General features: G+C 44.3%; 1 protein-coding gene across 7 annotated transcripts in view; it reads right to left on the bottom strand.

Annotated features, from left to right (window-relative positions):
* JMJD6 (jumonji domain containing 6, arginine demethylase and lysine hydroxylase) overlaps positions 1-26,935 on the bottom strand; it is a 90,554-nt gene that overhangs the window by 14,298 nt on the left and 49,321 nt on the right. For 4 of the 7 annotated variants that reach the window (XR_014544294.1, XR_014544295.1, XM_083597916.1 and 1 more), the window contains 2 exons: positions 22,967-23,027; positions 9,773-9,869 (listed from right to left, as the gene is read on the bottom strand). Coding sequence is in view for 3 of the 7 variants with exons in the window: in XM_083597916.1 (XP_083454042.1) it covers positions 9,773-9,869; positions 22,967-23,027 (158 nt within the window). In the remaining 4 variants the exon portion in view is untranslated. Of the gene's footprint in view, positions 1-4,555; positions 4,637-9,772; positions 9,870-17,923; positions 22,085-22,427; positions 23,028-26,935 lie in introns of those variants that run through there. The other 3 variants (XM_083597918.1, XR_014544296.1, XR_014544293.1) reach the window with 3 other exon arrangements.

Below are 26,935 nucleotides of genomic sequence, written 5' to 3'. Positions count from 1 at the left end.
ATTTACCATCCCAAGGCTACACACACAAGGAATCAGCAAGCAGATATCACAGGAGGAGCAAGCAGAGGGGGGAAGCATGCACTGGGGAGCAGGATTGGCAGAGGCCAAAAGGGCACCTGCTCCAATGTATTCCCTACCCCTCGGAAGGCCTAGCTGTGTTTGTGGAAGGGGGAGTTGGCAAAAGCGCCTTAGCTGCTTTGATTGATTCTCTGCAATCGCTTCTTTCTTTTGGCATATTCGGAGGAGCTGTCTTATGATGACGTGTTTGTGCAGTCTGAAGTGATGCAACAGTGATGCTTTGTGACTAGAAAGACAAACTTGTATGTTGTCCTTAAAAACAGGACACAAGCAGACCCCAAATGGGAAATTCTTGCCCTACCCTGTGGGATTTCACCAAGAAGTTGTGGTGCACTAACATTTAGATCCAAAGTTGAGAGTTCTTCCTGTTGTATGAATTGTGAGTTTCAGAGTGTTGTGCACAAATCTGCTGCAAGCTTTGGCCACTGTATCTTAAATGAAGGGCAGGTCAAGCAGGAGGGCTGCATCCCCTCCATTCTCCTCTTCTTCACTTGGAGTTAAACTAGGGCAAGCACACAGCTGTTGGTGATAGTAAACACAGCCACGATGCATCTAGCTCCCCACTGCCCACTGCCATAATGTCTAGTAGAACGTATACTGGCTGCAATCTGCAATGCCAAAATCATATTCATTCTCCAAGCTGCATAATTGGGAGGTAGGAAAACATGAGATCATGATGTCACAACACAAGATACGTTCTACTACACATTAGAGAAAGAGAAGTGGAGCTAGATGCAGAGCTGCTGTTTTCATTGGCAGCTGCAAGTTTCCCATGGTGTCGAAGTCTGGCCATCAGAAAACTGCTTTGGGGTTGTCTGTACCTGGAAACAACAGCACCTGATGCTAACAAATGGTGGTTACATCAGAATGGCACTTTGTTGATATTTCCCAGGAGGGGTGACATTCAGAAAGCATCCTGACCTTTATTGCTCTTTGAAAACTCACGGGACACTTGAATGTTGTCCTTTGCCTCTGGCTGACCCTAAAACTGTGTCAAGAATGTGCACACAGACATTCACCTCAAAATGGAAATTTCACAGGGGCCATCCGCAGACCTTCTTGTTCTTAGGTTTAGGCTCATACCCCCATTCTCTGTTTCTCTCATCTATGGAATGACAAGAAGATATTGTGGGTTGTATCAGCCCAGATCCTGCCCAGAGCAGACCTGCTGAAATTAGTGGAACTTAGTAAGTCATGGTCATTAATTTCAACAAGTCTGCTCTGGTGACCAAGAAAACCTGTGTTTCTAGACCCTTGCTTAACTGCACTGAACAAGTTATGTTGGTTTATACCTTGTTAACTGCCTAGGCTTCCTCAAAGAATGCTTGGAATTGTAGTATGGAGACATGGTGAGGAGAATTCTATGAAAGGTCCTCACCACATCTACTATCACCACCACCCTCAAGCTACAGTGCCAAGGTTTCCCTGGGAAGAGGGACTGGTTGAGAAACCAGTTCTAATCTGGTGTGGATATGCCACTATAATACAAAACAGGAGAAGGGGTTTTGCAGAGAGGCTTCCCAAGATCTACAGAGGGCGCCCCAACACCAGGAATCTCACATTGTCTTCCCAGGGAAACAGTAAAAATGAAGCGTCATAACTAGAAGACTGGAAAGGACCGAATCCAGAATCATATCCTGCTTTGAATTGTTGCACCCTTCAGGATTAAATCCTAATATGACCAGAGATCCATAAAGTATAATTCACAAATCACTTGCTGAGGCTGTTTCTAAAATGCATCCTTTAGACTTCCTGATAGGCAGGTGGGTGGAAGTGCATAAGAGGAGGAAAGGTAATGCTTTATATGTAAATATAGAATGTGGAACCCATTTGAAATCATGAGCATTTCCAGGCTGGTTTGTTCCCTTGACGCCAAAGGGGCTACTAACTAAGTGGAAGTGCAAGTTTGCCACTTGAAGCGGCTTCTGGACTGTAGGTTTTGGCCACAATCCAGAACCTAGTCACTTACTGCAGGGCATCTTCATAGATTTTCACTGGGGTACCTGCAACACTGAGAAGGCTGGCATCAAGGGCGCTTGCTGAAGCCCATGCCCCAGCAGGAGATTTGCTTCCAATCCCCGGCTGCTGCCTCTTCTTGCTGCCTGTTCACCTGCCTTCTTGGAGTAAGCAAGAAGAAGGGGCAGCAATGCCTTGCACTCATTCTCTTGGGCAGGGTTGCCTGTTGGGCCTCAAAGGAAAGGCACATTGTGGCAACAATGGCGAGGGAGAAAGGGATGGGTGTGCATAGGGAAGGGGGCCCAAGGAGAGCATCTTGCCCCCAAGGGGCCCTTGGATTGGCACTGGACACCCATGCGGATCCTCAGCTACCAAGACAAGTTAGGAAACGGAGCTAATCCAAGAGGACAAAAAGTATTGAGGAGCCAGGCAGGCAGAGCCTATGCAGTGCAGCTGGATTCCTTGCAGACCTCTATTTTTTGCTTCTTCTGTAATCCTACTATTTGGCTTGTCACTGCTCTTGACTCCTGCTGGATCCTATGTCATAGCTTGCCCTTCATCTTCGGTTCTTACTCTCTGCTCCTGGGGCTGTATCTTTCCCTGTTTGCGCTGCAATCTTGGAAGCTTTAACCTTGCCTTGATGTCCTGGCTGACTAAACCTTGGCATGATCATAATCCATAGTCTTCAAGCTTTGCTGTTCCTGCCTATTTCCTTGGCCTCTGACTTGAATGAGTTCCAAACGCATCCCTTACATGTGAAGTGTTGAATTTTCCACTTGTGCTTTAATGATTAAAGTTGTTTGCAATCAGAAAGCTGACATGACCAGGACACCCCTTGAATTTTCTCCCTGTTGCCAGATTTTGAATTGGCCCAGATAGTTGCCCCTTGAACAGCAGTTTTATGTGGAGCAATTAGCAGTGGATAATGATTAGCTCCATGACATGAAAAGCTTCACTTGCTGATGTCAAACCTACGTTAAAGGCAGAGAAGCAAGCCAGAGCTGCTGTAGCTGAGTGGCTAGGTTCACGTCTCATTTCTACCATAGACTCAAAAGGCAAACCATTCTCTCATCTCCACTCTGCATCTCAAGAATACTATTGATCTTCCTTACTGGGCTGTTTCAAGGATTGTTGAGATAATGCATGTTTCTGAACACTTGGAAAGTACTGTATGAATGCTAAACAATAATGATTTTCAGAAAAGCTTGTTCTTCAGTATGAGAATTTCTGGAGCTGTTGGGCAAATGGTCCCTTTAATAACTACCCTCTTATTTTCATGACTGCACAGCAAGCTAAGCCCTATATGTAGTTGTTGCGTAGTGTCTACATAAGGCAGCTGTCCCCAACATGGTGCCCTCCAGAGGTTCTGGACTACACTTCCTATGATCCCTGACCACTGGCTTTGCTGATTCAGGCTGATGCGAGTTGTAGTCCAAAACACCTAGAGGGACCAAGTTGGGAAAGGCTGGTTTAAGCCAAAATTGCAAGCATTAGATTGTAAACAACACAGCAAAACTGTGGCAAAGGATATTAGTGGACTGGGGTCAGTGTGTCCTATAATGCAAACACCTTCCAATATTGAAAACCCAGGGCCCAATCCAGTAAGCACCATAAAACCCCACTGATGTCAGTGGGAGAGATTTCAGCATGTGCATAGCTTTGGGGGTGCTACGGTAGTTAAAGAGCACAAGTTCTGGACTAGAAAATGGCCTTAGGCAAACGACTGTATCTCAGCCCCTAACTGATACAGTTGCACCTCAGAAGTCAAACGGAATCCATTCTGGAAGTCTGTTTGACTTCCAAAATGTTGGGAAACCAAGGCCAATCGGAAGCCAATCGGAAGCCGCGCAAACCGCGTCAGATGTTCGGGTTCCAAAGAAGGTTCACAAACCGGAACACTGACTTCCGGGTTTGCGGTGTTCGGGAGCCAAAACGTTTGACTTGCAAGACATTTGACTTCCGAGGTACGACTGTAATATCATTCTGCTGCATGCCTTTCATTTTGGGTGGACAGTTCCTCTGGGCAGAAAAGACGGCAATATTACTACAAACAGAAACTCAACCTGAATGGAAAGAAGTTCTGTCCAGCCTATAGCAATTTGATGTAAATGTTCATTTTCAAATTTGGGAGGCAACTTTGCTGGACTCGGGTGAAGTCAGAATGTGGATTCGGAGATCTGACAGAAGAATCCTACTTTGAACCCCTGCAGCCCGCTCTTGTTATTTTTAATTCTGGCTGCTGCCTAGGAGGAACAACTCGCAGAATGGAAAATAAAGGCCAGTGAATGTCCCATTAGGGAAAGCCGGTGTATCCTGTTCCACCATATTGATTTGTGGTGCTCATGGTAAATGAAATGGGGCACAGAGGGGAAGGAGACTAATTCATTAGTTATGAGGAGGGAAGGGGGAAGTGGGAGGTGCGGGGACGGGGGGGGGGGGAACATGGTCAACTTTAGTTTCAGATCACATTAGCAGAGGTTATAGGTGGTACCACTAATTCTAAGAAGCATCGTCTCCTTACCAAAAAGATTTGTAAGAATGTTTGTGGCCGAGGACCTAAGGTACTTGCTACAGGGATGTGAGGTCAGAGGTCAGCTCAATCCTGTAATATAAACGCAGCAAACCTGGGTCACATCAACATGGCAGCACTGTCAGGCAGTCCCTGACTGGGGTGGGGCTGAGGGGTAAGGCAGTTGTGTTTGCACGCAAGGGATTTGGGGGTGGGGGGAAGGACTGGGTGGCATGGCTTCCCTCATCTGATTCAGTGCATCTCCTTACCTGAGGGCAGCCCTGCCCCAACAAACCAGCTAGAAAGAAGGATTGTTTGAAGAAGCCTGAAATGAGAAATTGCTGATGCCACAGCCAGCACTCAGAGGTGGGGCAAGGACGGGGGAAGAAGAAAAGAAACAAAACCAGAGCTTGGGGAAAACAAAAAACACAGACACACAAAAATATGGCACATTGACAAGAAACAGAGAATCCGTTAGAAGAAATGCGACAATCTGCCAACGCCAATTAGTGCAGGAGGCTGGAGAGGGGTTTGCGAAGGGCTCTGCACAAGAGGCAGCAAGCATCAAGGATCCCAGCCCAGGTGAATTCTGGAACGGAAATGCATGGCACAGGAGAAAATGCTGTCAGCCAGGAAGCAAACCACCGCTTGTAACACCGACATTGCAATCCAGGACAGGGAGAGGTGTCAGAGCACATGCTCAGCCCTTATGAAAAAGTTGTCCCGTAGAACTGCTTGCCTTCCTGTTAAATGGAAGGTCGGAGGAACAGTCACTGAACCACCTCCATGACGGAGGCAAGAGAATCTCACCTGGTTGTTCTTATATCAGTCCTTGTGCATTTTTGGTTAAATTAGCACCTGCAGGGATGGGGAGATTATGGCCCTCCAGAGGTTGTCGGACTCACCAGCCCCAGACAGCAGGACCAGCGATGACTGGGGTTGGGAATCCAACAAGACTGGAATGACTGTGGTCTTTAAAGCAGACCTGCACATCATACAGGCTCTGGATCATATGTGGTATATGGGGTGGCCATGTGTCCCACTTCACAAAGGATGGTCCTCTGTTTGAAGGTGGCTGTCTGGTCCAAATCTGGTTTAAAGGTAAAGAACCAAAACAAGGGAGTGCAGTAACTTTGAAGTTGCCCATCAAGGGCCATCCCAGACTCTGGTGAGAAGTATTGTATTTCTATTTAAATTATTTCTCTATCTATCTCTCCCCAGCAAAATGTCAGTCAGCAATGCAAGGTCAATAGAGCAATGGGATTACAAAGTCAGTAGAGCAATACATTAGCCACCTGGAGCCTCTTTTACCTGCTGATGCATCATTGAAAAGCTAGCTAAACAGCTGGATCTTTCATTTTGGTATTAATGGAAGAGGTAGAGAAAGCCTGGTACGAATGAGAGCCTAACAGGTACTTGAATTATTACCAACAGAGGAAGGAAAGGACATTATGTTCCTACATGTAAGCACAGCAAGTTTGATTCCCTGGAAATGTGCAAGTCTACATTTTGTCTGTTAAAAATATGCATGAGGACAGAGGTGCCTCTGACTTGCACTTTCTGTATTTCTGCATGTCATGAATGCAAAAATGCAAGCAGCTCTGAGCGCTGAGACTTACAGTGGAAGGGCAGGATATAAATAGTTCTAATAAATAAATAAACGAAAGACTGCTCCAAAACGGCTTAAATAATTTCTTCCCCCAAAAAATATGTTTAGGACTGAGGCAGAAGATAACCTTACAGCAAAGCTTGCATCAAAATGAGTTGGGACTTCTCAAGGATGGATCGTAGCTATTGGAGACCACAAGTTTGATTCTTTTGTGGCTTGATTTTAACTTAACTGCCCAGATTACATAAAGATCTTCTTTCTAAAGAAACTCATTTCTAACTATATCCAGTTAAAAGCATCAAACCGCACCAATGAATAGAGGCTTCTCTGAAGGACATTTGATATAGGAGACCATTTCTAAGAGTAGGACAACTCCAGGGCCTTTCTGTACCCACAGTAGTATGTATGAATGTAACAGGTAGCACTCCCATAGCACCCTACCCAGCTAATGGGTACATTCAATGCTACTTCACTGAGGGCTGTAAAGAATTGTCTTCTTCCAGTGATATGCCTGATGCGCATGAAATGTTACTGTTAGGTGAACTCCATCTCTTACCAAAAGAAGCTAGATATTGTGCCTGGTGCACACATTTTGAAAGCTTTAAATTCGTATTCAGTTCCCTTGAGCATTTGGCTTCCTGACCCGATTACTCACCTGGCAAACAATGCCGTAAGGCACCCAATGACCCCCTCAACAGTTCACATCTGTATTAGCCTGGTAATTAATTTATTTTGCTTGCTCATTTACACCACTCAGATCAGCTTTTGGGGACAGGATAGGTGCATGAACTACTAGACGATAAAGCTCTCGTCTGTTATGAATTGATTAGTAAAGGTAAAGGACCCCTGACAGTTAAGTCCAGTCGCAGACGACTCTGGGGTTGTGGCGCTCATCTCGCTTTACAGGCCGAGGGAGCCGGCGTTTGTCCGCAGACAGTTTTTCCGGGTCATGTGGCCAGCATGACTGAGCTGCTTCTGGCGAAACCAGAGCAGTGCACAGAAATGCCGTTTACCTTCCCGTCAGAGCGGTACCTATTTATCTACTTGCATTTTTGGCGTGCTTTCAAACTGCTAGGTTGGCAGGAGCTGGGACCAAGCAAAGGGAGCTCACCCTGTCACGGAGATTTGAACGCTGACCTTCTGATCGGCAAGCCCAAGAGGCTCAGTGGTTTAGACCACAGTGCCACCCGCGTCCCTCTATTAATTGAATTGATACATAGGCCAAATATAGGCACCTTGCTGTGCTAACTACCATTGCATGAAAAGCTGTGCATGCTGAAATTCCTTCTGCTACACAGCTATTCTACATAAAGGAGCCCTGTCCTGTTGCATTTGGTCACCCTATGTGGTGGTCGCAATCTACAACCGAAGCAAGCAGAAGCACTTCTACTGGAGTGACTTGTGTTCAGCTGGAATCAGCAGCTCCAATTAGCCTATATGCAGTGATTTCCTCACAAGTGGATTTCCACTGGAGAAAGCAGATCTGGACTGTTTAAGCTGCAACCCTATACACACTTACCCGGGATTAAGCTCAGCTGAAAACAATGAGATCTGCTTCTGAGTAAACATGTCTAGGATTGCAGGTTAACATCTTTACAAACATAAATTTCAGTTCCAGAACTGGCTTCCTTTCTCCATCACGATGTTCTTTGCAGAGCCTTGTGGAACCATAAGAGAATTATATGAACTGAGTTCCAACTAAAGAAGCAGGGTGTCATTCTGCTATTTTAAATAATAGCAGTCTATAGTCCCTGTTTTTATTGGAACTAAGTGTGACTGCAGAGCAAAGTAAGTGCTCAAAAATAATGAATTATTATCTGTATGTGTGTTTGAGTATGTATATAAAGACAGGTCCAGGATTTATGGAATTGCCAATTAAATATTTAGGCTTGCGAGCATGCGAACCATTCCTAGTCAGACTTCAGGTCTCCATTAGTAAGCTCGTTTTTACACAGCTCTGACCAAACAGACACAAAAAAGGGAGGAAAAGGCAAAGCAAACTTTGCTGACCACGTCATAAAGCAACAACACGAGAGGGAATCGCTAAGCCATTAGCACAAGAAGGAAAGCTTTGTATTTTTTTTTTGCTATATTCCATTATTTTCTTACATATTTTATTTAGGTTTAAACTGCCTTTAAATTTTTATTTTAACAAGAAAGGCAGTGTCACAAGAACTCTTTGGCACAGGTGGGAGGAACCCTTGCCCCCCCCAATGTTGTTGAACCACAACTCCCATCAGCCCCAGCAAGCATGGCCAATGGCCAGGGGTGATGGGAGATGTAGTTCAGCAGCATCTGGAGGGACACAGGTTCTTCTCCACCACCTGCTTTGGCATGTAAAACATAATAACGATGCTGGTGATGCCATCTCCCAACTGGACCTAGGCAGCTGTTCCTGTATAGCTGCAATCCTAAATGCACATACAAGAGAGTAAGCTCCACTATAGTCAGTGGCGCACACTTCTGAGTAAACGTGCTTAGGCTCATGCTGGACATCTTCCAGTGCTAGGGTTGGATGAAGTATTCAGCCAAGACCCTTTTTGGCACTTGATTTTATAATCTTCAGTACTGGGGGGAACTTACATTTTTTTGTGGGGGTGGCGGTAGCTTACCATGCTAGATATGAGATGGCAGAAGGTATCAAGTGGTGGCAGATCTGTAATGAGCAGCGGCAGCTCAGCCTTCCTGAATGGGAACTGTTATGTATTGAAATTCTCACCCTGGCCACCAGGGGTATTGTGTACATAGTTTTCACTCAGTTAATTTAGGCGGGAAACCCTGGGGTGTTGTTGTTACAATGTTGACAGCCAGCTGCCTATAAAAGCAGGCCGGCCGAGCTGTTCAGTTCAGTTCAGTTCCAGCTTACTATAAAGAACCACTTGAAGAAATCTCTGTGTCGTCTGCTTTGTCAACCCACTACGTAATAGGAACGATGATATATTTTGATGCAGTACAGCCTTTGGCCTACAAATTCTATCAACCCCACTGATGCAGCTGCTGGTGGGAGTTGCCCAAACATCTGGAGGGCACCAGGTTGTGGAAGGCTGGTAAAGCACCATTCCCAGGGATATTAGTGGAAATATGTATAGTTAATCTCACTGGCCATCTGCTCCCTGGTTGACAAGAGGTCTTAATGCACAGAATGAGAAAGTAATGGAAGGCCAGAAATGGCGTCTATTTACATGATCCCTACCATACTGGGTGGCTAAACTCAAAGAACTAAAAAGAAAAGAAAACCTCTTTGGAAAGTGATTTAAACTGAACTTGTCTGAGCCTGAGGGCAACCACAACAGGATGCCCACAGTATATCTTGTTCCTCTGAGAAATGCTGGCTATTCATTGCTTGGACAACTTCGAGATCCCTCCTTGAAATAGGAGGCTAGAGCCATTCCTTGCCAGCAGAGCTGTTTCCAAGGAAGTGGGCACATCTCTCAAAATGGGAATACCACATAGCTGTTAGCCGGTCTTTAATTCCCAGGGAAGCAGCAGGTGCAAACAGACCCGAATGTCTTAGTCTTTTGAGCAGCAGCCAAATAATTCCGAGTTACAACTTGTAACCAGAAGAAGATGGGTTCCAATCCCTGGCTGATCTGCTGAATTTAAAAGGATGCTCAGCTTACCTTTGTTCTTCTTCAAGTTCTTCTTTGGTCATCATGGTTTTATACTGGTTTCCTCTCAGTTTTCCAGGACTATATTTAAAGGAGAACTGTTCATCTGCTACAGAAGAAAGAGAGAAAGTCAGAACAAAGAAAGAACTAGGTCCACAATTTTGTGCTGACACGGGAGGAAAGACTATATAATGGTGAGACTTATTTCCAACAAAATGCAAAAGATCAGGCTATTGTTCTCTGAAGAATATCCCTTTCTCCTTGAATTAAGGGTTCACTTCCATATTAGGAAGAAGCAAATGCTATTTTGATTACCCTACGTTATTCTGATTTTGCCTTCCTTCCAGCCAGAGATTTATCTGTTTCCCCTGTGAGCTGTTTAATGCTTTAGTTTTGCATGCAATCTATAATCACACAGAAAGAAAACTGAGCTGGGCCAAAAATGCTCATCACACAGAAATCTAGTTGCATCTTTGAAAATAATTCCACTTCAGATTTTTCAATTCTGAAATGTGAAAATCAGAAGAAACATTTTTTAAAAAAAATTAAAGGTGCGAGCTGGTCATATCTAGCCATCTCTTATAGGTGCAAGAAACGTTTCCTATGCATTTTTCAGAGAATGGCAGATAAGTTGTCCTGAGTAGATCACAACGCAATCGCTTTATTCTCACTTTTATCACCATTCCCTAACCTCCCCCTACGGTCACATCTCTGTGTGTTGTTCTGCCCGGTGTCTCCTCACACAGTGCGGCTCTAGCATGTCAAATTCTGTGTTGAATTGTGTACCCATTAAGCATGTTGCATATATGACTCAAACGTGTGCGCACAACCCAAGATTTTATGGGGCAGTGGTTTTCTTTGTTACCACGTGATGGTGATGATGATTTTATTTATTTGCCACCCATCTGACTGGGTTGCCCCAGCCATTCTGGGTGGCTCCCAACAAAATACTGAAAACACAAGAGGATTCCTAAGTTGTAGATTGGGTCTGCTGCCTTTCTTTACAGCACTGAATGATGCTTTATTTCTCTGGAATCCTGTAGACGTAATTAAAGCTATAACTAGTAGGCAAAGACCCGAGCTTTATCTATTCAAAGCAGGTTTTTGGTAGAGCTCTTTGTTTATGTTTTAAACCGCAGTTCTGGGTTATCTTCCTACAAGAGCCCCAGTAAATGATAGGCCTGGAAGTCAATTAAAGGCCCCACGGCAAGGGGGAGGCACCTGTGCCTGCCAGTTTCTCTTCCTTTAAGCCTGCATACATAAAAGGTTGCATTTAAATAAACTCTGCACCAGGCAGACGATGGAGCAATGCTGTCTCATTGTTGGGACTCTCCAGTGGGGCACAGGTTGTTCTCCATGTGCGAGGAGCAGTGGGACACTGTCTATGCTTAGAGCTTTATTTCTAACTGCAGAGAGGAGGGTATTGTTGTAAAGCAGGCTATGCAGCTTTCTCGCCATTGCGAGAGGCAACTCATCAGGAGCTGAAGGACCGCTGCTTCATTTGTATATGCTAATGTCACGCCATCAGCATAATGACATGCTGTCGGCAATTTGCATCTCATTTGGAAAGAGCCAAACAGCGCTTTGCGCATCTCCAGCAATACATCTTCACGAGGAATTGTCATGCTGTTTGTATTACTGCTCCGAGCGAGCGGTGCTTGTCTTTGGCGAGGGGTCGGGAACAGATGGGGAGGAAGCGCCCCAGGGTTTCCCTCAGAGCCACCTAGGCTGCCTTGCACCACCCCCAATGGCTTCAGGTGATAGTATAAGCCCAACTGCCAAAGGGAAAAGCCCCGTGCTGAGCCAACCGTATGGAATTCTGATGGTGTCGGGTAAAAGGGCAGGAATAAAATTTCTGCTTCAACCAATTAATCGATTCATTAGCCAATTGTGGCACCAGTTAAGAGTCACAGAGGTGGTTGCTCACCCCCGCCTCCCAAATGTGGTAGTGCTCAAAGCTCTGCCTCAGATATAGCCAATGCAGGTGCTCTTCAGATGTTGCTGGATCACAGCTCCCATCATCCCTGACCACTGGTCATGTTGGTTGGGGCTGATGGAAGTTGGAGTCCAACATATTGAGAGCATCCCTTTAGCTACCACTTCTCTGGCTCAACCCCTGTATTTAATACCCTCCATATTGCTCTATCCCTCCCAGTTCAAACCACCTGAGAAAACTACTTACCTCAAGGTAGGGGGGAATCTATCTGCCGGACCTATATATGCAGAAGTAAAAATTCCTGGACCCTTCTATCATACCCATGCTTCAGTCTCCCTCCTCTATTTTGGATCGGTCATCCTCAGAAACTATAGTTTCTGGAGCAATCTGTGGATAACTAAAGTATGTACTGGGACACAAGGAGGGAAAACTGGGTATAATGCCAACCAGCTCCATAGCATATATTTTATATTTTCTGGGACTGGGGCAGCGCACAAAAGTTAGAGGTAAGCTATGAAGTTTGCTTGCAGCATTGGAGTAAAGCTACTGGAAAACAGCACTATGCAAATTCACTCCCTTCCCATATGCCACACACTTTCAGCAACAGCAACCACCCTGAACAGCAAAGCCTTGGCTCAGCAGCCTTGAGGAAAGTGAAGCTTCATGAAATCTCATTTCCCCTCATGGAAAAACCAACAGTGTCCCCTGACAATGGCAGCCACACAAGTCTGATCGACTGGAAGTGTGCAGAACTTCAGCTCATTTAATTATCACACACTACCAGAGAGCTTGAAAAGGCGCTTTAATGGGTCACTGATCCTGGAGTTCCTGGATAAATGCTACCGAGACCATCCATTGAGAGAAATCAGCTGTACTATGAATCAGCGGCGTTTTGCTGGCTGAAAAGTTGGCTGCTTCTTGAAGACACAGACACTTTGGATTTGGAAGGGTTTAACAACAGATTTGGTTGGCATGCATACATATGGTATGACAAGGTAAAAATCCATCAAGGTTTTAAGAACCATATTGTTAGGAAAGCATTGTATAAGGTTTGGACTCGATACAAAGATTTGCTGGAAAACAAAACCCCCAGGTGGTTGTCACCAATGGAAGCTAAGGAAGTGAAAAAACTTAATATGGAATCTAAATGGCCAAAGTATTGGGAAATTATAGAACATGAGGAGGGGAAAGTGAGATTACAGAGTTATGAGAAGTTGAAGTCTAAAGTAAGAGACTGGCTACATTACCACCAGATAAATGAAGTTTTTAAACAGGACAGGAAAATTGGCTTCCAGGTGGAGAGGTCAAAATTAGAAACAGAGCTTTTGGAACCCAATACTAAGAATTTGTCAAGAATGTATAACTTGCTGTTGAAATGGAATACACAGGATGAGATGGTTAAATCAGCTATGATTAAATGGGCACAAGACATTGGCCATGACATTATGCTTGCTGACTGGGAACAGTTATGGACTACCGGTATAAAGTTTACGGCATGTAATGCCTTAAGAGAGAACATCATGAAAATGATCTATAGGTGGTACATGACCCCAGTCAAGCTAGCAAAAATTTATCACATGCCCGATAATAAATGTTGGAAATGTAAGGAAACTGAAGGTACTTTCTACCACCTTTGGTGGACGTGCCCAAGGATCAAGGTTTTCTGGGAAATGATTTATAATGAAATGAAAAAGGTGCTTAAATGCACGTTCGTGAAGAAACCAGAAGCCTTCCTCCTGGGTATGGTAGGCCAATTGGTGTCAAGGAAAGACAGGATGTTTTTTATGTACGCTACAACAGCAGCAAGAGTATTATTAGCAAAGTATTGGAAGACACAAGAACTACCCACACTGGAAGAATGGCAGACTAAGGTAATAGACTATATGGGACTGGCTGAGATGACCGGCAGAATCCGCGACCAAGGGAAAGAGACGGTGGAAGAAGATTGGAAGAAGTTTAAAATCTATCTTAAGAACTGTTGTAAAATTAATGAATGCTAAAATGTTTTGGGTAATGCAAAACAGAATTGCAGCGACTAGCAATTGGATATGAGAAATAAGATCTAAAGAAAGTCTTATATGGAAATTAGGGGATGCTGAAAAGATTGATAACAGGGATGCAGAAAGGGGAGGTATGGGGAAGTCGCCGAAAGAAGGTCAAGGAAAAAATGTTAAGAAAGTATACGTGTTTATATGTTTGTTTGTTTATGTATTGTCTTGTATTGTCTTTTATTATGTGTTTAAAACCTAATAAAAATTTTATAAAAAAAAAAAAAGAGAGAGAAATCAGCAGTAACGCCACGATTTATGAAAGGAATTGAATAAGGAACGGAGAAAGGATTTGTTGTTTCTGTACTTAAGGTTAGCCTGGCCACCGGCATATTCAGAAAGCTCCGAAGTACAGAGTTTTGTTTGTTTTTGTTCCCAGTGGAATGTCCAGGGAGGCCATGATATTTTCAGTTGCCTCTTGTGGAAGGAGTAACAGAAACCTAAGGTCGCTTTGTAATCATTCCCTCTGCTGCCGATGTTCAGGTGAGAGTGCCAGTGTACCAAAAGGGAAGCATAATGAATTAGAATGTGCTTGGACAAGAGAGAGTATATGTTCAGAGGAAGGACTGCAATAAATACAAAAAGGCCAGCTTTAAAAGCAGCCAGGTTGTCCCGACCTCATTGCATTTCAAATCACATTTGCATGTCACTGCATATAGCTGTATTGTGTGTGTGTGTGTGTGTGTGTGTGTGTGTTTCCAAGTTGCCCACCGTTTGAGTTCACAACAGTGGACAGAGAGCGTGTGTGGATGCCTTCATACGGTTACGTTTTCAAATAGGATCAAAGCTGGTTTGAGAGGAAAAGCATCAAAACTCAGTATTTCTCAAGAAACTACAGGAGAGCTGTTGATTGAGGCCGATGTTGTTGTGTGTACACATATCCACAAACCAGCAGTGGAAAAGTGCATGGAGTACAGGCCAATTTTTTCAAAAAGAAATAGCACCGAGCGTGCTCACTGACCACAAAATGCTGACAGTCTGTTGGGGATGGAGGGACAAAACAGCAACGATATAAAACTAGATTTGGGGGAACTGAAATGGAGTAGGGGCATCCTGGAGGAAAGCCTGGCTGACTGAATAAAAAGGTGAAGAGGCACACTATAATAGCAGATGAATCCACCAAGGACTTCTTTCTTCCATTTCTTTCCATAGTCAGGGCCGGCCTGAGACATGTTGCCACTGCAGGCAAAATACAATGACGCTGTCTGCACAATGGCGCCCCCCAACCACAGATCCTGGTCCCCTCCCTGCCTCTGCCACGGCCCCCACACTGCTGTCAATTGCATTACTGCAACTGTACCCTCATTGCAGCTGTACCTGTGCTGCCGCTGCAATACAGGGGCAGCGGGCGCAGCGGCACAGTCGTTGGGTTGGTGGCACAGCTGAAGCCCCAGCAGGACTGACAGTGGCACAATGGCAGGTGCGGGGGCAGAGAAGGGGAGGGATCTGCCACCTGAGGCAAATGGCTTCCCCTCAACCACATGCATGGAAGGCTCCTGTCTGAAGCGCAGGGATGGGGGACATTTGCTTCTCCCGATGACGTTGGACTTCCGTCAGCCGCTGCCACAGATTCCTCCACCCCTGCTCTAATGCTGTTGGGAAGATAGGATGAAGCTGGATAGGATGTAGCTAGATCTAGCTGCCCAGACACAAGTGGAAGAGGATAGGGCTGGGGGGTGAGTCCTGATGATCTGGCATTCAGATGGTAGATGATGAGTGACCATCAACATACCATGTCATTTCAGAACAAAAATTAAAAATAAAACACTTTCAGAGTGATCAATCTGCGCTAAAGCTGCTGCTGCTGCTTCAAACACTAATGAAAGTTTACTGAACAAAGTCGATGGTTCATCTATCCAAGCTTGCAACTTAACTCTTATTTCTCTAGTTTTTACTTCTTCTGTGAGAGCTTCTTCATTTAAAGATCAACACATAATTTCTGTGGGTCCTTCCACATGACCTGTTTATTGAGCGTTCATCCTGATTTATTCTGATTAGACAATGTTCGCTATTTAATGTGCATTCGTTCTGATTTGTCTGCAGGGAGGTTAGATGACGTTGCCTCGAAGCATGTGTTATCCCTCACTTTCCTTATTGCAAAAAGTCCAAACTTTTAGGGAAGCGGGTTTGTTGCACGAGACCTCCCAATCAAATATAACTGAGCAACCTGAATTTGTGGCTGAGTCTCCCTCAAAAATAACGACAGTTTGGAAGCACCTGCAACCCCTACATAACCTAAGTTTAAATTATCCATAGATGCAGTAAAGAATTCTAAATATGGCAAAGCAAGCTTTCCAAGTGTTCATAGGAATTGGGCTGAAATGAAAAGGCCTACCAATATTTATATCTTCCCTGCCTCCAGCAAACTACAGGAAACACTTTTCAAGTTCTGGGCATGAGACTTGTTGCAAAATATGTAAGAGGAGTGGAATGACCTACTTTAAACAAAGCAGCTGGAAATACAATTTAAAAGGCATTTAGCTAAACTCACTCCTTTGCCCTCACCCACCCCATCATGAGCCTGCCAGATGCCATGGGACTCTGCCTCAAAAGGTCATCTTCTTCCATGAAGTCATTTTTTTATTATTTTAAAAAATTGAGAACTTTAAATGCTTTTCCATCCTATCTTCCTCACAATCTGATCCTATGCAGGTCGTTTTCTCAGAAAGTTATCCCAATTAAAGTCATACCTCGGGTTACAGATGCTTCAGATTGCGTTTTTTGGGGTTATGGACCGCTGAAACCTGGAAGTACTGGAACAGGTTACTTCAGGGATTCGGTGCACGCGCATGCGCAAAAGCACTAAATCGCGCTTTGTACATGCACAGAAGCGCAGAATCACAACCTGCGTGCGTGCAGATGCGCTGCTGTGGGTTGCGGACGCTGCGGGTTGCGAATGTGTATCCTGTATGGATCACGTTCGCAACCCAAGCATCCACTGTAGTTTGATAGGACTCATTTCCAAGTTTTAAACCTGTGAATCCCATAGCCTACTGGAGATTCTTGTGTGGCAATGTCACACCTTTAAGGAAGATGAAGAGGGATGCTTGGGGTGGGGGCAGTCTCAGCTTGTTGAAAGCTTCATTTCTGGCTGCACCCAGATGGGTACCACGATGTGAAACATAAAGCTTTGATTTCTAACATTCAGCATGCAAAGTCAGTGGCAGATTTGCCAAGTCATTCATCTCCTGCTATATGCAGTCTACAAAACACTTAAAGTAGATCGGCTCCTAAATCTGCATGGACCTGGTATTTTTTAAATGAAGTGATATTAAGAATTAGCATATTAGCTTAACTGGTTTTGGATCTTACTGGTTGACACAAGAAAGGAAAAGTGAACACAGCACAGATTTGGGTTAGGTTAACCAAAAAATGAAATGAAATGTACTGATGGATAGGCAATAATCTAGTATTGTGTCTCCAACAGTGATGGGTATCAGAAGCTAAAGAAGAGTAGGCAATACTATTGAGACATGCCTAATTTTTTCAAATTTGCATCCCATTTCCAGGCCTCAGAAGTTAAAGGACTTCCTGACCAAGACCTGTTTATCTTCTGTAGATTATAGCAGGGTGTCTTCTGAGCCTGAAAGTCCATGGTGGCAACAACCTTGCTGAAGTTAAGCAGCTCTGTGCTTGGAATGGGAAACTGCCTGAGAAGAAACACTATGGTCTGGTTTGCGCACAGTGTTAAGCCCTAGTTTAAATTAAACTGAGTTTAAAACTCCTAAGTGCTCTGCTCCTCCACTTCTGACTGGCGGGGGGGGGGGGGCGCAGTCTGAAAAAAAGCCCAAGTCTGGCTTGTTGTGTGATGTGTAAACCTGGGCTTTTGAGCAGTCGGGAGTAGGTAATGAGAAACATGCTCATGCATGTTAAATCATAGCTTATGTTAACTATGGTTTAAAATGGTGTACAAACATGGCATGCCATTTTGCGGCACATCATGAAATAATGGCAAGATATAAATTTAAATGCATCTAAGCTTTCACCCAGCTAGTTTTAAAAGCTCATTACAGGTGACAAAGCAGGTTAACACCAGTCTCCCTGACCTTCTGAATCATTTCCTAACTTTAAAGGCAATACTTTTTCATACCACTATATAGTATAACAGATTGAACTGGAAGCCTTGGGTCCATATCCCTGATCAGTTGTAAAGTTGACTTGTTGCTCCCAGCAGCTGGTATTCAGCGGCATACTGCTACTGACCCTGGAGGTTCCATAGAGTTCAGGAATCAAACGTGATAAAATAATATTGATATTTGATACTGCAGCAGCACTACGTATTTGATCAGCAACATTGAAGTGGGCAGCCTTGCTGCCCAAATATGATGAAGCACAAGACTGCAGTGCTGAAATGGGGTGGAAATCTTCTGCTGAATCTGTCTGGAAGCAGACTTAAGTTCATGTTGCTGAAAAGAAGTAGAAGAAGAAGCAAACCCAGAGTCAGATTGCAAAAGAAAAAGGAAAGAGGAAAGAGAAAGTAGTTGAACTATAATAATGGGCACTCTTCCACAAAGATGGGAACCGGGGAGAGAGGCATCCATTTATGTCAGAGAAACACTCAGAAGGCTGGATGCTGCAGGCAGGGGCGAAAAATGCATTAGCGAAGTACAAAATTTGCTGGCTAACAATTCAATTCCCACATGGCTGCCAGGGGCCTCACCTACTTGGCCTTCCCAATTCTATTAATATGCCTGAATTATATAATACCTTTCTTCGTGGTTGGGAGGGGACGAGTGTATGAACCGAGACAGCCGCAGCACCAGAGTCCCATATGGCAAAGATCTTGTATGACCTCAAGTTCCCCAAGCCTTGGAATCCTGTCTGCCTCCACTAACTGCTATTGGCATTTTACATGGATATTTTAAGCTATTCCAGTAAATGGTATCTCAGGTTCGTGAAATGAATAAATTCCAACACACCCAGGGATCACGTCGCCTCCTTCTTAGGACAGTAATAGTTTCCCTTCTAGCTTCTTTCTTTAATCTGGAAGTCCCTTAATCAATGTTGGATGCAGAGCTGGAGATCGATGATGCACCTTTCTTATTTTCACTCGGTGATGCCTATTCAGGTGTGTCTGCATACATATGTAGTATCAGGGAATTGGACAAGCCAGATGGGAAGGAAGACTGGGCCCCTGAACCTTTTGTAGTACTGCAAGTGTGGAAATTTCAGGAGGTGCAGCTTTTCTTACCTTCGCAAGACAGACAGCACCTGCTGGGGGGAAATGCTTCCCACTTTTACAAATGGTTAAAGGTCCCTGTCCTCCTTTGCATCTGATCACCCTAAAAATCACCACTCTGAGCCTTACTAGGTGAATAAAATAGCTCTGTAGCCTCATGTCAGAGCTCTGGTTGGCTACTAGTCTCTAGTATTGCTCTTAGAAACCTCGCCCTCACAGGGCCAGACTGGTGGTGTTTTGCTGGTGTATTCTGCGACATGCCACTGGTGCAATGAAAGTGGTGGTGGACTGACCCGCCCACCCACCCACCCTTCTGCTTTCTCGGCCGTTCTGTGATAATCCCCCAGTGTTATTGCATGACTGCTTTCTGGAGGAGCATATAGTGCTGTGACGAAAGCGAGGGCAAAGAACAAATGAAGCTGGAACGTTTGTGGTACAAAGAGTTACAGGATGTTGGCAGGAAGCTAAGGGGCACGCACCAATTGGAAACGAAGCACCGCAATATTTTTGCAGGCACAAACACTACTGGGTATAACCACGCCGATGCCATCATGAACGCACAGTAAAAAGGACGCCAGGAGAGGTCCACTGTCTGCATTGGCTCTGTGCTTTGTTTATCTAGAGCTTCCACCTTTTGGCAGGACTTTAAAAGCTATGGAGCAGGCAGAAATTCAGCCGCTGGGACTGTTAAATGCTTTGGCATGCAACTTTACAGTCCATCTGGAAACCTAGTGCCAACGTCCTCCTGGGCTTTGTTTCGTAGGTGCTACAAGATGAGGACAAGCTACACCGAACACAACTATTATTCAGGACTACACATTACATTTGTATGCATACAGGAAGATATAAAGGGTGGGAAGATACAATCCAGTAGGCGATACTTTTGTGTGTGAAAAGATCATAGCTCTATAGCAAAGGACATGCTTTGCAGAAAATCTCTAAAAGAAACAAAATTGGAACTAAAGGATCAGATAGTGATCTCAAAAGACCTCAAAAACTGCTGCCAGTCAGAATATGCAATATTGGTCTAGATAATTGGTTTCACCCAGTTTAAGGCAGTTTCTTATGCCCCCCCCTTTTAAACTGGCCTTCGTCCTGTGCCTTTAACCAGCAAAACCTTTCTGGGTGCAGAGATAAAATGAAGGCAAAGGATTCACCTGCTTAGCGTCTGTGTGCCAGACTGCTGTCAAAGGCACAGGAGCAGCTCCACTTCTTATTTCTCAAAAAAAAGTCTTGCTGTGTGAGCGCCAGCAAATGGCACTATAAAACAGGGATGATAATCACTCCCCCTGCCTTGCGGACATGGTTTGTGAGGATTAAAGATTGTTTATAAGGGTGATAAGTGTAATCCTCCTGAGCCAATAGGATTGTTGCTGTGACATGGGGCCTCGAGGGACAGCAAGAAAGTGGGACAAGGATTTGTCCCACTTGCTGTAACCACCAGACAAGTTGCAAACAGCACCGTGACAACTTTCTGTAAACTTCCTCAAATGATCCTCCAACCCCAAAAAGTAATGCAGCACTTTTTAAAGTAAGCCAAGCCCAGTGCCCCATTTAAATTTCAGTAAGATTATCAGGCTTGCCAACTGCAAAAGCAACCCCCAGTAAATCTGGTGTGTTCCTATTGCTTGAACTGCAGGAACCACCTGCCAATTGGCGCAGATCGCAGCACTGCTGAAAGCACAGCTACAAGGGCCAGTTGAAAAGTTGGCAACCCTAACTGGACACTGGAATTTGAGCCGCTGGTGCTGGATCATGGCATAAAATACAGAGGGGTTTTTTTTTCAAATTTAGCTGGAAAGGCCTCAAGGCACACATGTTTCTGTCTGCCTTGCTTTACGCTGTGTTCCCCAATTAGTCAATTAATCATTTGCAAATCAGCTGATGGACTAATCACTTAAACAGGGCTCCATATGAACCTCTTCAGAGATGCCCTCCAGATCTGGCAAGGAGCTCTAGGCCCAGCTTCCAAAGTTATTGTAAAGCAAGGGTAGGTGGAGGCAGAAAAAGAAAGCAGATCTGTGCTGAATGGCGATGGTCGTGTGTTGGTGAGCTACGCTGCCACGCTAGCATTCTGCTTTATTTTTAAATGTATTATCATTTCAGATGTGCAATTTGTTCCATGCTGAGGTCTGCTCTGGCGGTTGGGGGGGTGGGGGGACACCATTTGCAGGAGGTCCGCATCTAAAACGCCTGCAATTAATATAAATTGCCTAGTATTTTCATGAACGTGAAGGTTGCCAGCTGATACAACTGGTGGACACACTGTGCTAATTTGACAATCTTCTTCTTACAAGGTTTCATTGACAAATCCCGGCTTGTCTTTTGTTCTTCCCCCTGCTTTGCATCTCCTCTGAAAAGAATTAACAGCCTGATAATCAGGAGGAGGAAGCAGCTGCTTGGGGGGCAGGCAGCTAATCCTCTGCCCTTCCCCAGAAGGGATGGGAGAGTGAATGCAATGCCCAGGACTTCTTCACCGGAGGCCTTATTTATAGGATGTGACAGCCTTGCCTTAGCCTTGTAACTGGGCTCAGACTCTCCAATTCACATCCTTCAAGAAGCAGGGTTCTTGCCAGGCTGCTTTAGTCCTCCCTCTCTGGCTTCCCACCCACCTCTGCTAATATAGGAGAGAACTGGAAATGAAAAGTGAAAGCCACCTGGATTTTCATCTTTGCTGGCTCAGAGGGGAGAGGACGAAAGTGTAGAACTTGCCGGGTTCCGATTGTCAGCGCCAGAGTTCTTTGTCAGCCCCTTCCATTGTATCGCAAGGGGTGAGTTCGCATCCAATAATAAGTCATCAGATCCCACCCAGGTGTGTATGTCATCCCTGATTTAGTAAGGATGCAGATATTGTTTGCTTTTAATCTAAGGGTACTATGGCTGAGGTGTGCCACTAGGGAGCTTTCTGTTCACATTTAAATATGATGGAGAGATATTCCCACAATGCACTACACAATCTTCTTGTGCAACAAAGCCAGATAGAGGTGGAAGGCAAGCCCCATATTTTCAGAAACGTGCCTATTTTCCCAAGGTTGCTTAGAGGGCCAGAAATAAGGAAGCAGTTCAGGTAAGGCTGCGGGGTGGGTAGGTAGGACTACAGAAGTTGGAATCAACAGACAGGAGAATTTCTAAAGTAAGAAACAATGGGAAGTTGGGAGTTGCTGTCCCTCATTAGTAAAGGTAAAGGGACCCCTGACCACTAGATCTAGTCGTGGCCAACTCTCATCTTGCTTTATTGGCCGAGGGAGCCGCCGTACAGCTTCCGGGTCATGTGGCCAGCATGACCAAGCCGCTTCTGGTGAACCAGAGCAGCGCATGGAAACGCCGTTTACCTTCCTGCCGGAGCGGTACCTATTTATCTATTTGCACTTTAGCGTGCTTTCAAACTGCTAGGTTGGCAGGAGCAGGGACCGAGCAACAGGAGCTCACTCCGTCGCGGGGATTCAAACCGCTGACCTTCTGATCGGCAAGTCCCAGGCTCTGTGGTTTAACCCACAGCACCACCCGCGTCCCTGTCTCTCTCATTATCTAGTGTTAATTTACATGTAGGTGTATACACATTTAAAATGTACTTTGTTTATGTTATGAATGGAACTGAATCAACTAACATTTAGAAATTGGATTACAATAGAGAGTCAGGAAAATCAGCAGGAAAACCAACCAAGTGGCAATGCATTGTGGCATTTGTCTAGTTTTCCCTAGAACTGCAGTCTACTGAAATATAAGGCATCTTACTCTAAAGTTCACATTTTCCGCTTGGCTCTGATTTTCACAAGTGATCCCTATACCTTCAGTCCATATACAAAAGCTTGCACTAACTGGAATGTGCATTCCATTTTAAAATTGCCCTTTTTGCTCTGTCACAGCCTCTAATGGTTAAGAATTTCAAACAAAATAAATTTTAAAAATGGCTTTCTTCCAGTCTTACATTAAGAACATTAAAAAATGATGGTCTCCAGACTAAATGATGCTCTTTGCATCACTCGTGCAGTCTTTTATCGCCAACGTTTGTCCCTCCAGCCATCATGCATCCCCAGACTTACCATCTTCAGTCTCAGGTTCCCTCACCACTAGTTTCTCATTTTCTGATTCCTGATCTTCTTCCTGGAACAGAGGAATTAAACATAAATCTGTTGTAAAGATGCTGGCGGCAAGACCTCCCTACAAAACAAACAGAGCAGCACACTGCAGAATCACAAGGGAATCATAGGCATAATAGCTCAAAGATAGAATTTTAGTTGGATCTCACTGAAAGGCATCTTCCATTAAATAAATCTTAAATTCATTTACACTTTCTTCCCCATTGCTCTTCAGGGGAACAGGTGCCGGAAGATGAAATTTAAAGGCTTATAAATGCATGATAGAAATTCATGCAACTTATACTCACAGCACACGTAAAAATGATTGGCACAAGATTTTTAAAAGAGAAAAATATATTTAAAAATGAATGACACCTTTTTTTTGGCACAGGGAATTCACTAAGTGCTTTTTTCCTTAAAATTGCCCTCTTTAAAACTTGAATTGGCTAGCATGTACATTCTATTTTAAAATGTTATTTATCCACTTCCTGTCCTGTGTTAATAACGCACACATACATATTCCAGGAGAAGGTGGGAGCCTGATTCTTTTCTGGTGGCAGCTTATGTGTGTGACAAAAGGAAAGACCTCTATTATAAAAGGGGGGAAATAATGCTTGCAGGAAACTTTGGTCTTGGATTTATAGACCCACCCCTTCTAGTTTAAGCATGTTCATTTTGATCCACCTCATTCCATCTTTGGTCATGCCTATACATACACACACACACACACAGAGAGAGAGCATAGTACCTCTGAGCATCTGCAGAGTGCCTGCACATGTTCAGAGGCAGGGGGCTTGGCAAACACCAAGGGGAGGGGGATGCCTGACGGTGCTCCAGCTACAAAAGCTGAGGCTGCTGAGGAGGCCAGAGACCATCTTGGCTGTGAGTCCTGGGAGTGTGGGGCCCTGACTGACTCCAACTACAAAAGCTGAGGCTGATAAACAGACTCTTGGGCTTGGGTATTGTTGGGAGGTACGGTTCAGTTATCACTGTTGTTTTTTTGTAACTCTATTTTAGATCTTGTTGTGATGTATGTGGAAGTGGTTGAGTTTGGTTGTCTATTTTTCAGTGCTTTACTTTATCGTTTATAACTACTCTTTGAACTGTGGAAAGGAGGCATACAAATAAAATTATTATTTATACCCAGCCAGATTGGGGGGGTATAAATAATAATAATAATAATTAATAATAATAATAATAATAATAATAATAATAATAATAATAATAGTGCCACTTCCGGAGGCGGCGCGACCGGTAATGGCTGCCTTCTCCGAGTAAGGAGAAGGGAGCTCCGCTGTAAACGGGTCGTCCGCTACGGCGAAGCGGAGACCCATTCAGGAAAACCACAGGTGGCAGAAGCCTGTGGTCTCGGGACCCGGCGGGCGCCAGAAGCAGCCCCCAAAACGTTGAAGGGACCCCGTAAGGGGCTCCGGATCGCGGAGGGGGTAGCGGCGCTGTGGGTCGTTGCGCAAACAGCGAAGTGAAGCCGCATTGCTGTTGCCGGTCAGCGCTGTCCTTTCTTCCTGCAACTTTTCTGAACTTTGGAAACTACAATCCGTGAGTAAATTTGGACATTGAAAACTTTCTGAAACTTTTGTCAACTTTCTGAAACTTTTTGAGAACTTTATGAAACTTTTAAAACTTTTTTAAAAAAAGTTGAAATCTGGCTGAAAACGGAGTGAGGATAAGCAGGAAGCCCATCTCCCGCTATACTGAACTTTAAGCAAAGAGCAGGAGGAGTGGAGACAAAAAGTTATGCGTTAACTAAATGCTGGCACCCTGTTAAAGCAGTTTTCTGAGTGAAAGACTTTGAGCTATTGACTTTTGCTGGTCATATTCGGGGTGCACTGATATCCTTCTTCTGTGGCACCAGTGGATTATAAAATAAATAAGAATCTCTGGTGCTGGAGCTGCCTGGATGAGCACCAGTTTGCAACTTTGGATACATTGAATTCAGGTTTTGAAACATTCTGAGTTGGAACTGGATACTTTGAAACTGTTGCAGTCAAGGCACTGTAAGAAACACTGTTTTGCTTTAAGTTTTACTCTGCTAAAAATAATACATTGTGGAGGCGATAGACATGGATTTAAATTTATAAGCTTAACTTGGATTTGATCTTTTCCCTGAAGACGTATTAAGCTCCCTCTAGAGGATTTTGGACTTACAGCAGTGACTTTGTTTTACTTTCCCTTTCCCGGCCTCTGTTTGACTATTGCATCTGGGACTCTGCTTTCTCATGGGAACAACTTGGATTGACCTTGGATTACAGATAACTTTGGAATGAGTGGCGCAAGGAGAAGAGGAAGGACTAAACAAACAACTCTAACTTTATCTGCAGCCTCACAGCGTAGATCTTCTGTGCCGGCCTTGCCTTCCACTTTGCCTCCAGACATAGAGGCGGCCTCCCTAATACAGGCAGGGGAGGGTGAGACAGAGGAGCTGCACCTGGGAGATATGGCTTCAGGGACAAGTAGCTCTGTCTTGGAGAAAATTTTGGAGAAACTGGAGGCTCTGGACAAGAAGGCTGATTTGCATACAGCTAAAATTGAACAGAACATAGAAAGCTTGAATAAGCTGACTGGACAAGTTGCACAGAATGCCCAGTCTATTGGAGAATTAAAGGAGGCTGTAGGTGAAAATCGTAAACTGGCTGAAGATACTAGTCAAAGATTGGAAGAACTTGAGAAAGAAGTAAGACCACTCAGCAAACAAGTTGGAGAACATCAGATTTACTTTTTGATGACAGAACTGCGAAACAGGGAGACCAACTTGAGGATACGGTCAATACCAGAGGTGGAAGAAGATAATTTTATTGAATTTCTAACTAAGGAATTTGCCAAGTTTTGGAAGTTAGAGGAAAAAGACTTTAAAATTGTATCTGCTTTCAGGCTTGGCAGAGTCAGAAGGACAGAGAAGCCCAGAGATTGTTTGATAACACTGAGATCAAAGGAGGAAAGGGACAAGATTTTGGGCCTGCACTACGAAAAGTCACTAGACATTTTGGGCAAGAGAATTGAAATCTACAAGGACATTCCTAAGCAGTTGCTGGACCTTAGATCTAACTACACGGAATTGGCAAGACTGTTGAGAAGCAACGCAATTATCTTCAGGTGGGAGTTTCCACAAGGATTATCCTTTACCTACAGAGGGAGAAAGATCAAAATCAAAACAGTGGAAGATAGAGACAAGTTTTTGGGAGCACACGGAGAAGACCTCCACAAAGGACTTGGATTGCCAGCGCCAGAACTTCCAGGGGAGCCCGCCCCCTCGGATCCTCAAGGACCGGAGAACAAGGTACCACCCCAGAAAGAATAACCAGACCTATCCAGGATGTCTCTGCAGCTTTTGAGTTGGAACATAAATGGCTGTAACAGTCCCGAAAAAAGGTCTAAAATTTTTCATATTTTAAAAAAGGAACAATTGGACATTATATGCTTACAAGAAACACATGTGATTAGGCTCCATAGAAAGGTGTTAATAAATAAAAGGCTTGGTCAAGAATTTATATCATCGGATACAGTTAAAAAGAGAGGTGTAGTGATCTATGCAAAAGAGAGCCTTTCACCAAAATTTCTCTTTAAAGATGAAAGTGGAAGAATCCTCGCAATAGAAGTACAGTATCAAGGAGAAAAAATTTTGATATTAGGAATTTATGCTCCAAATGAAGGAAAATCGGATTTTTATAAGAAGTTGCACGAGATCATGCTGGATTATCTGGATTACAACAACGTCATCATGATGGGGGACATGAACGGGGTCGTATCAACAAATATGGATAAGTCACAGAACCAGAACATTACTAAAGAGGGAAGACTACCTAAGACCTTTTTTGAAATGACTGACAATATGGACTGGGTTGACATCTGGAGAGTTAGAAACCCCCTGGGAAGAGAAGGAACATTCTTTTCTGAAGCTCAACTGACTTGGACACG

Source organism: Podarcis filfolensis (genome assembly GCF_964270895.1).
Source record: "Podarcis filfolensis genome assembly, chromosome: 2".
NCBI classification, from domain to species: Eukaryota; Metazoa; Chordata; class Lepidosauria; order Squamata; family Lacertidae; genus Podarcis; species Podarcis filfolensis.
This window is presented reverse-complemented; position numbering and strand designations above follow the sequence as displayed.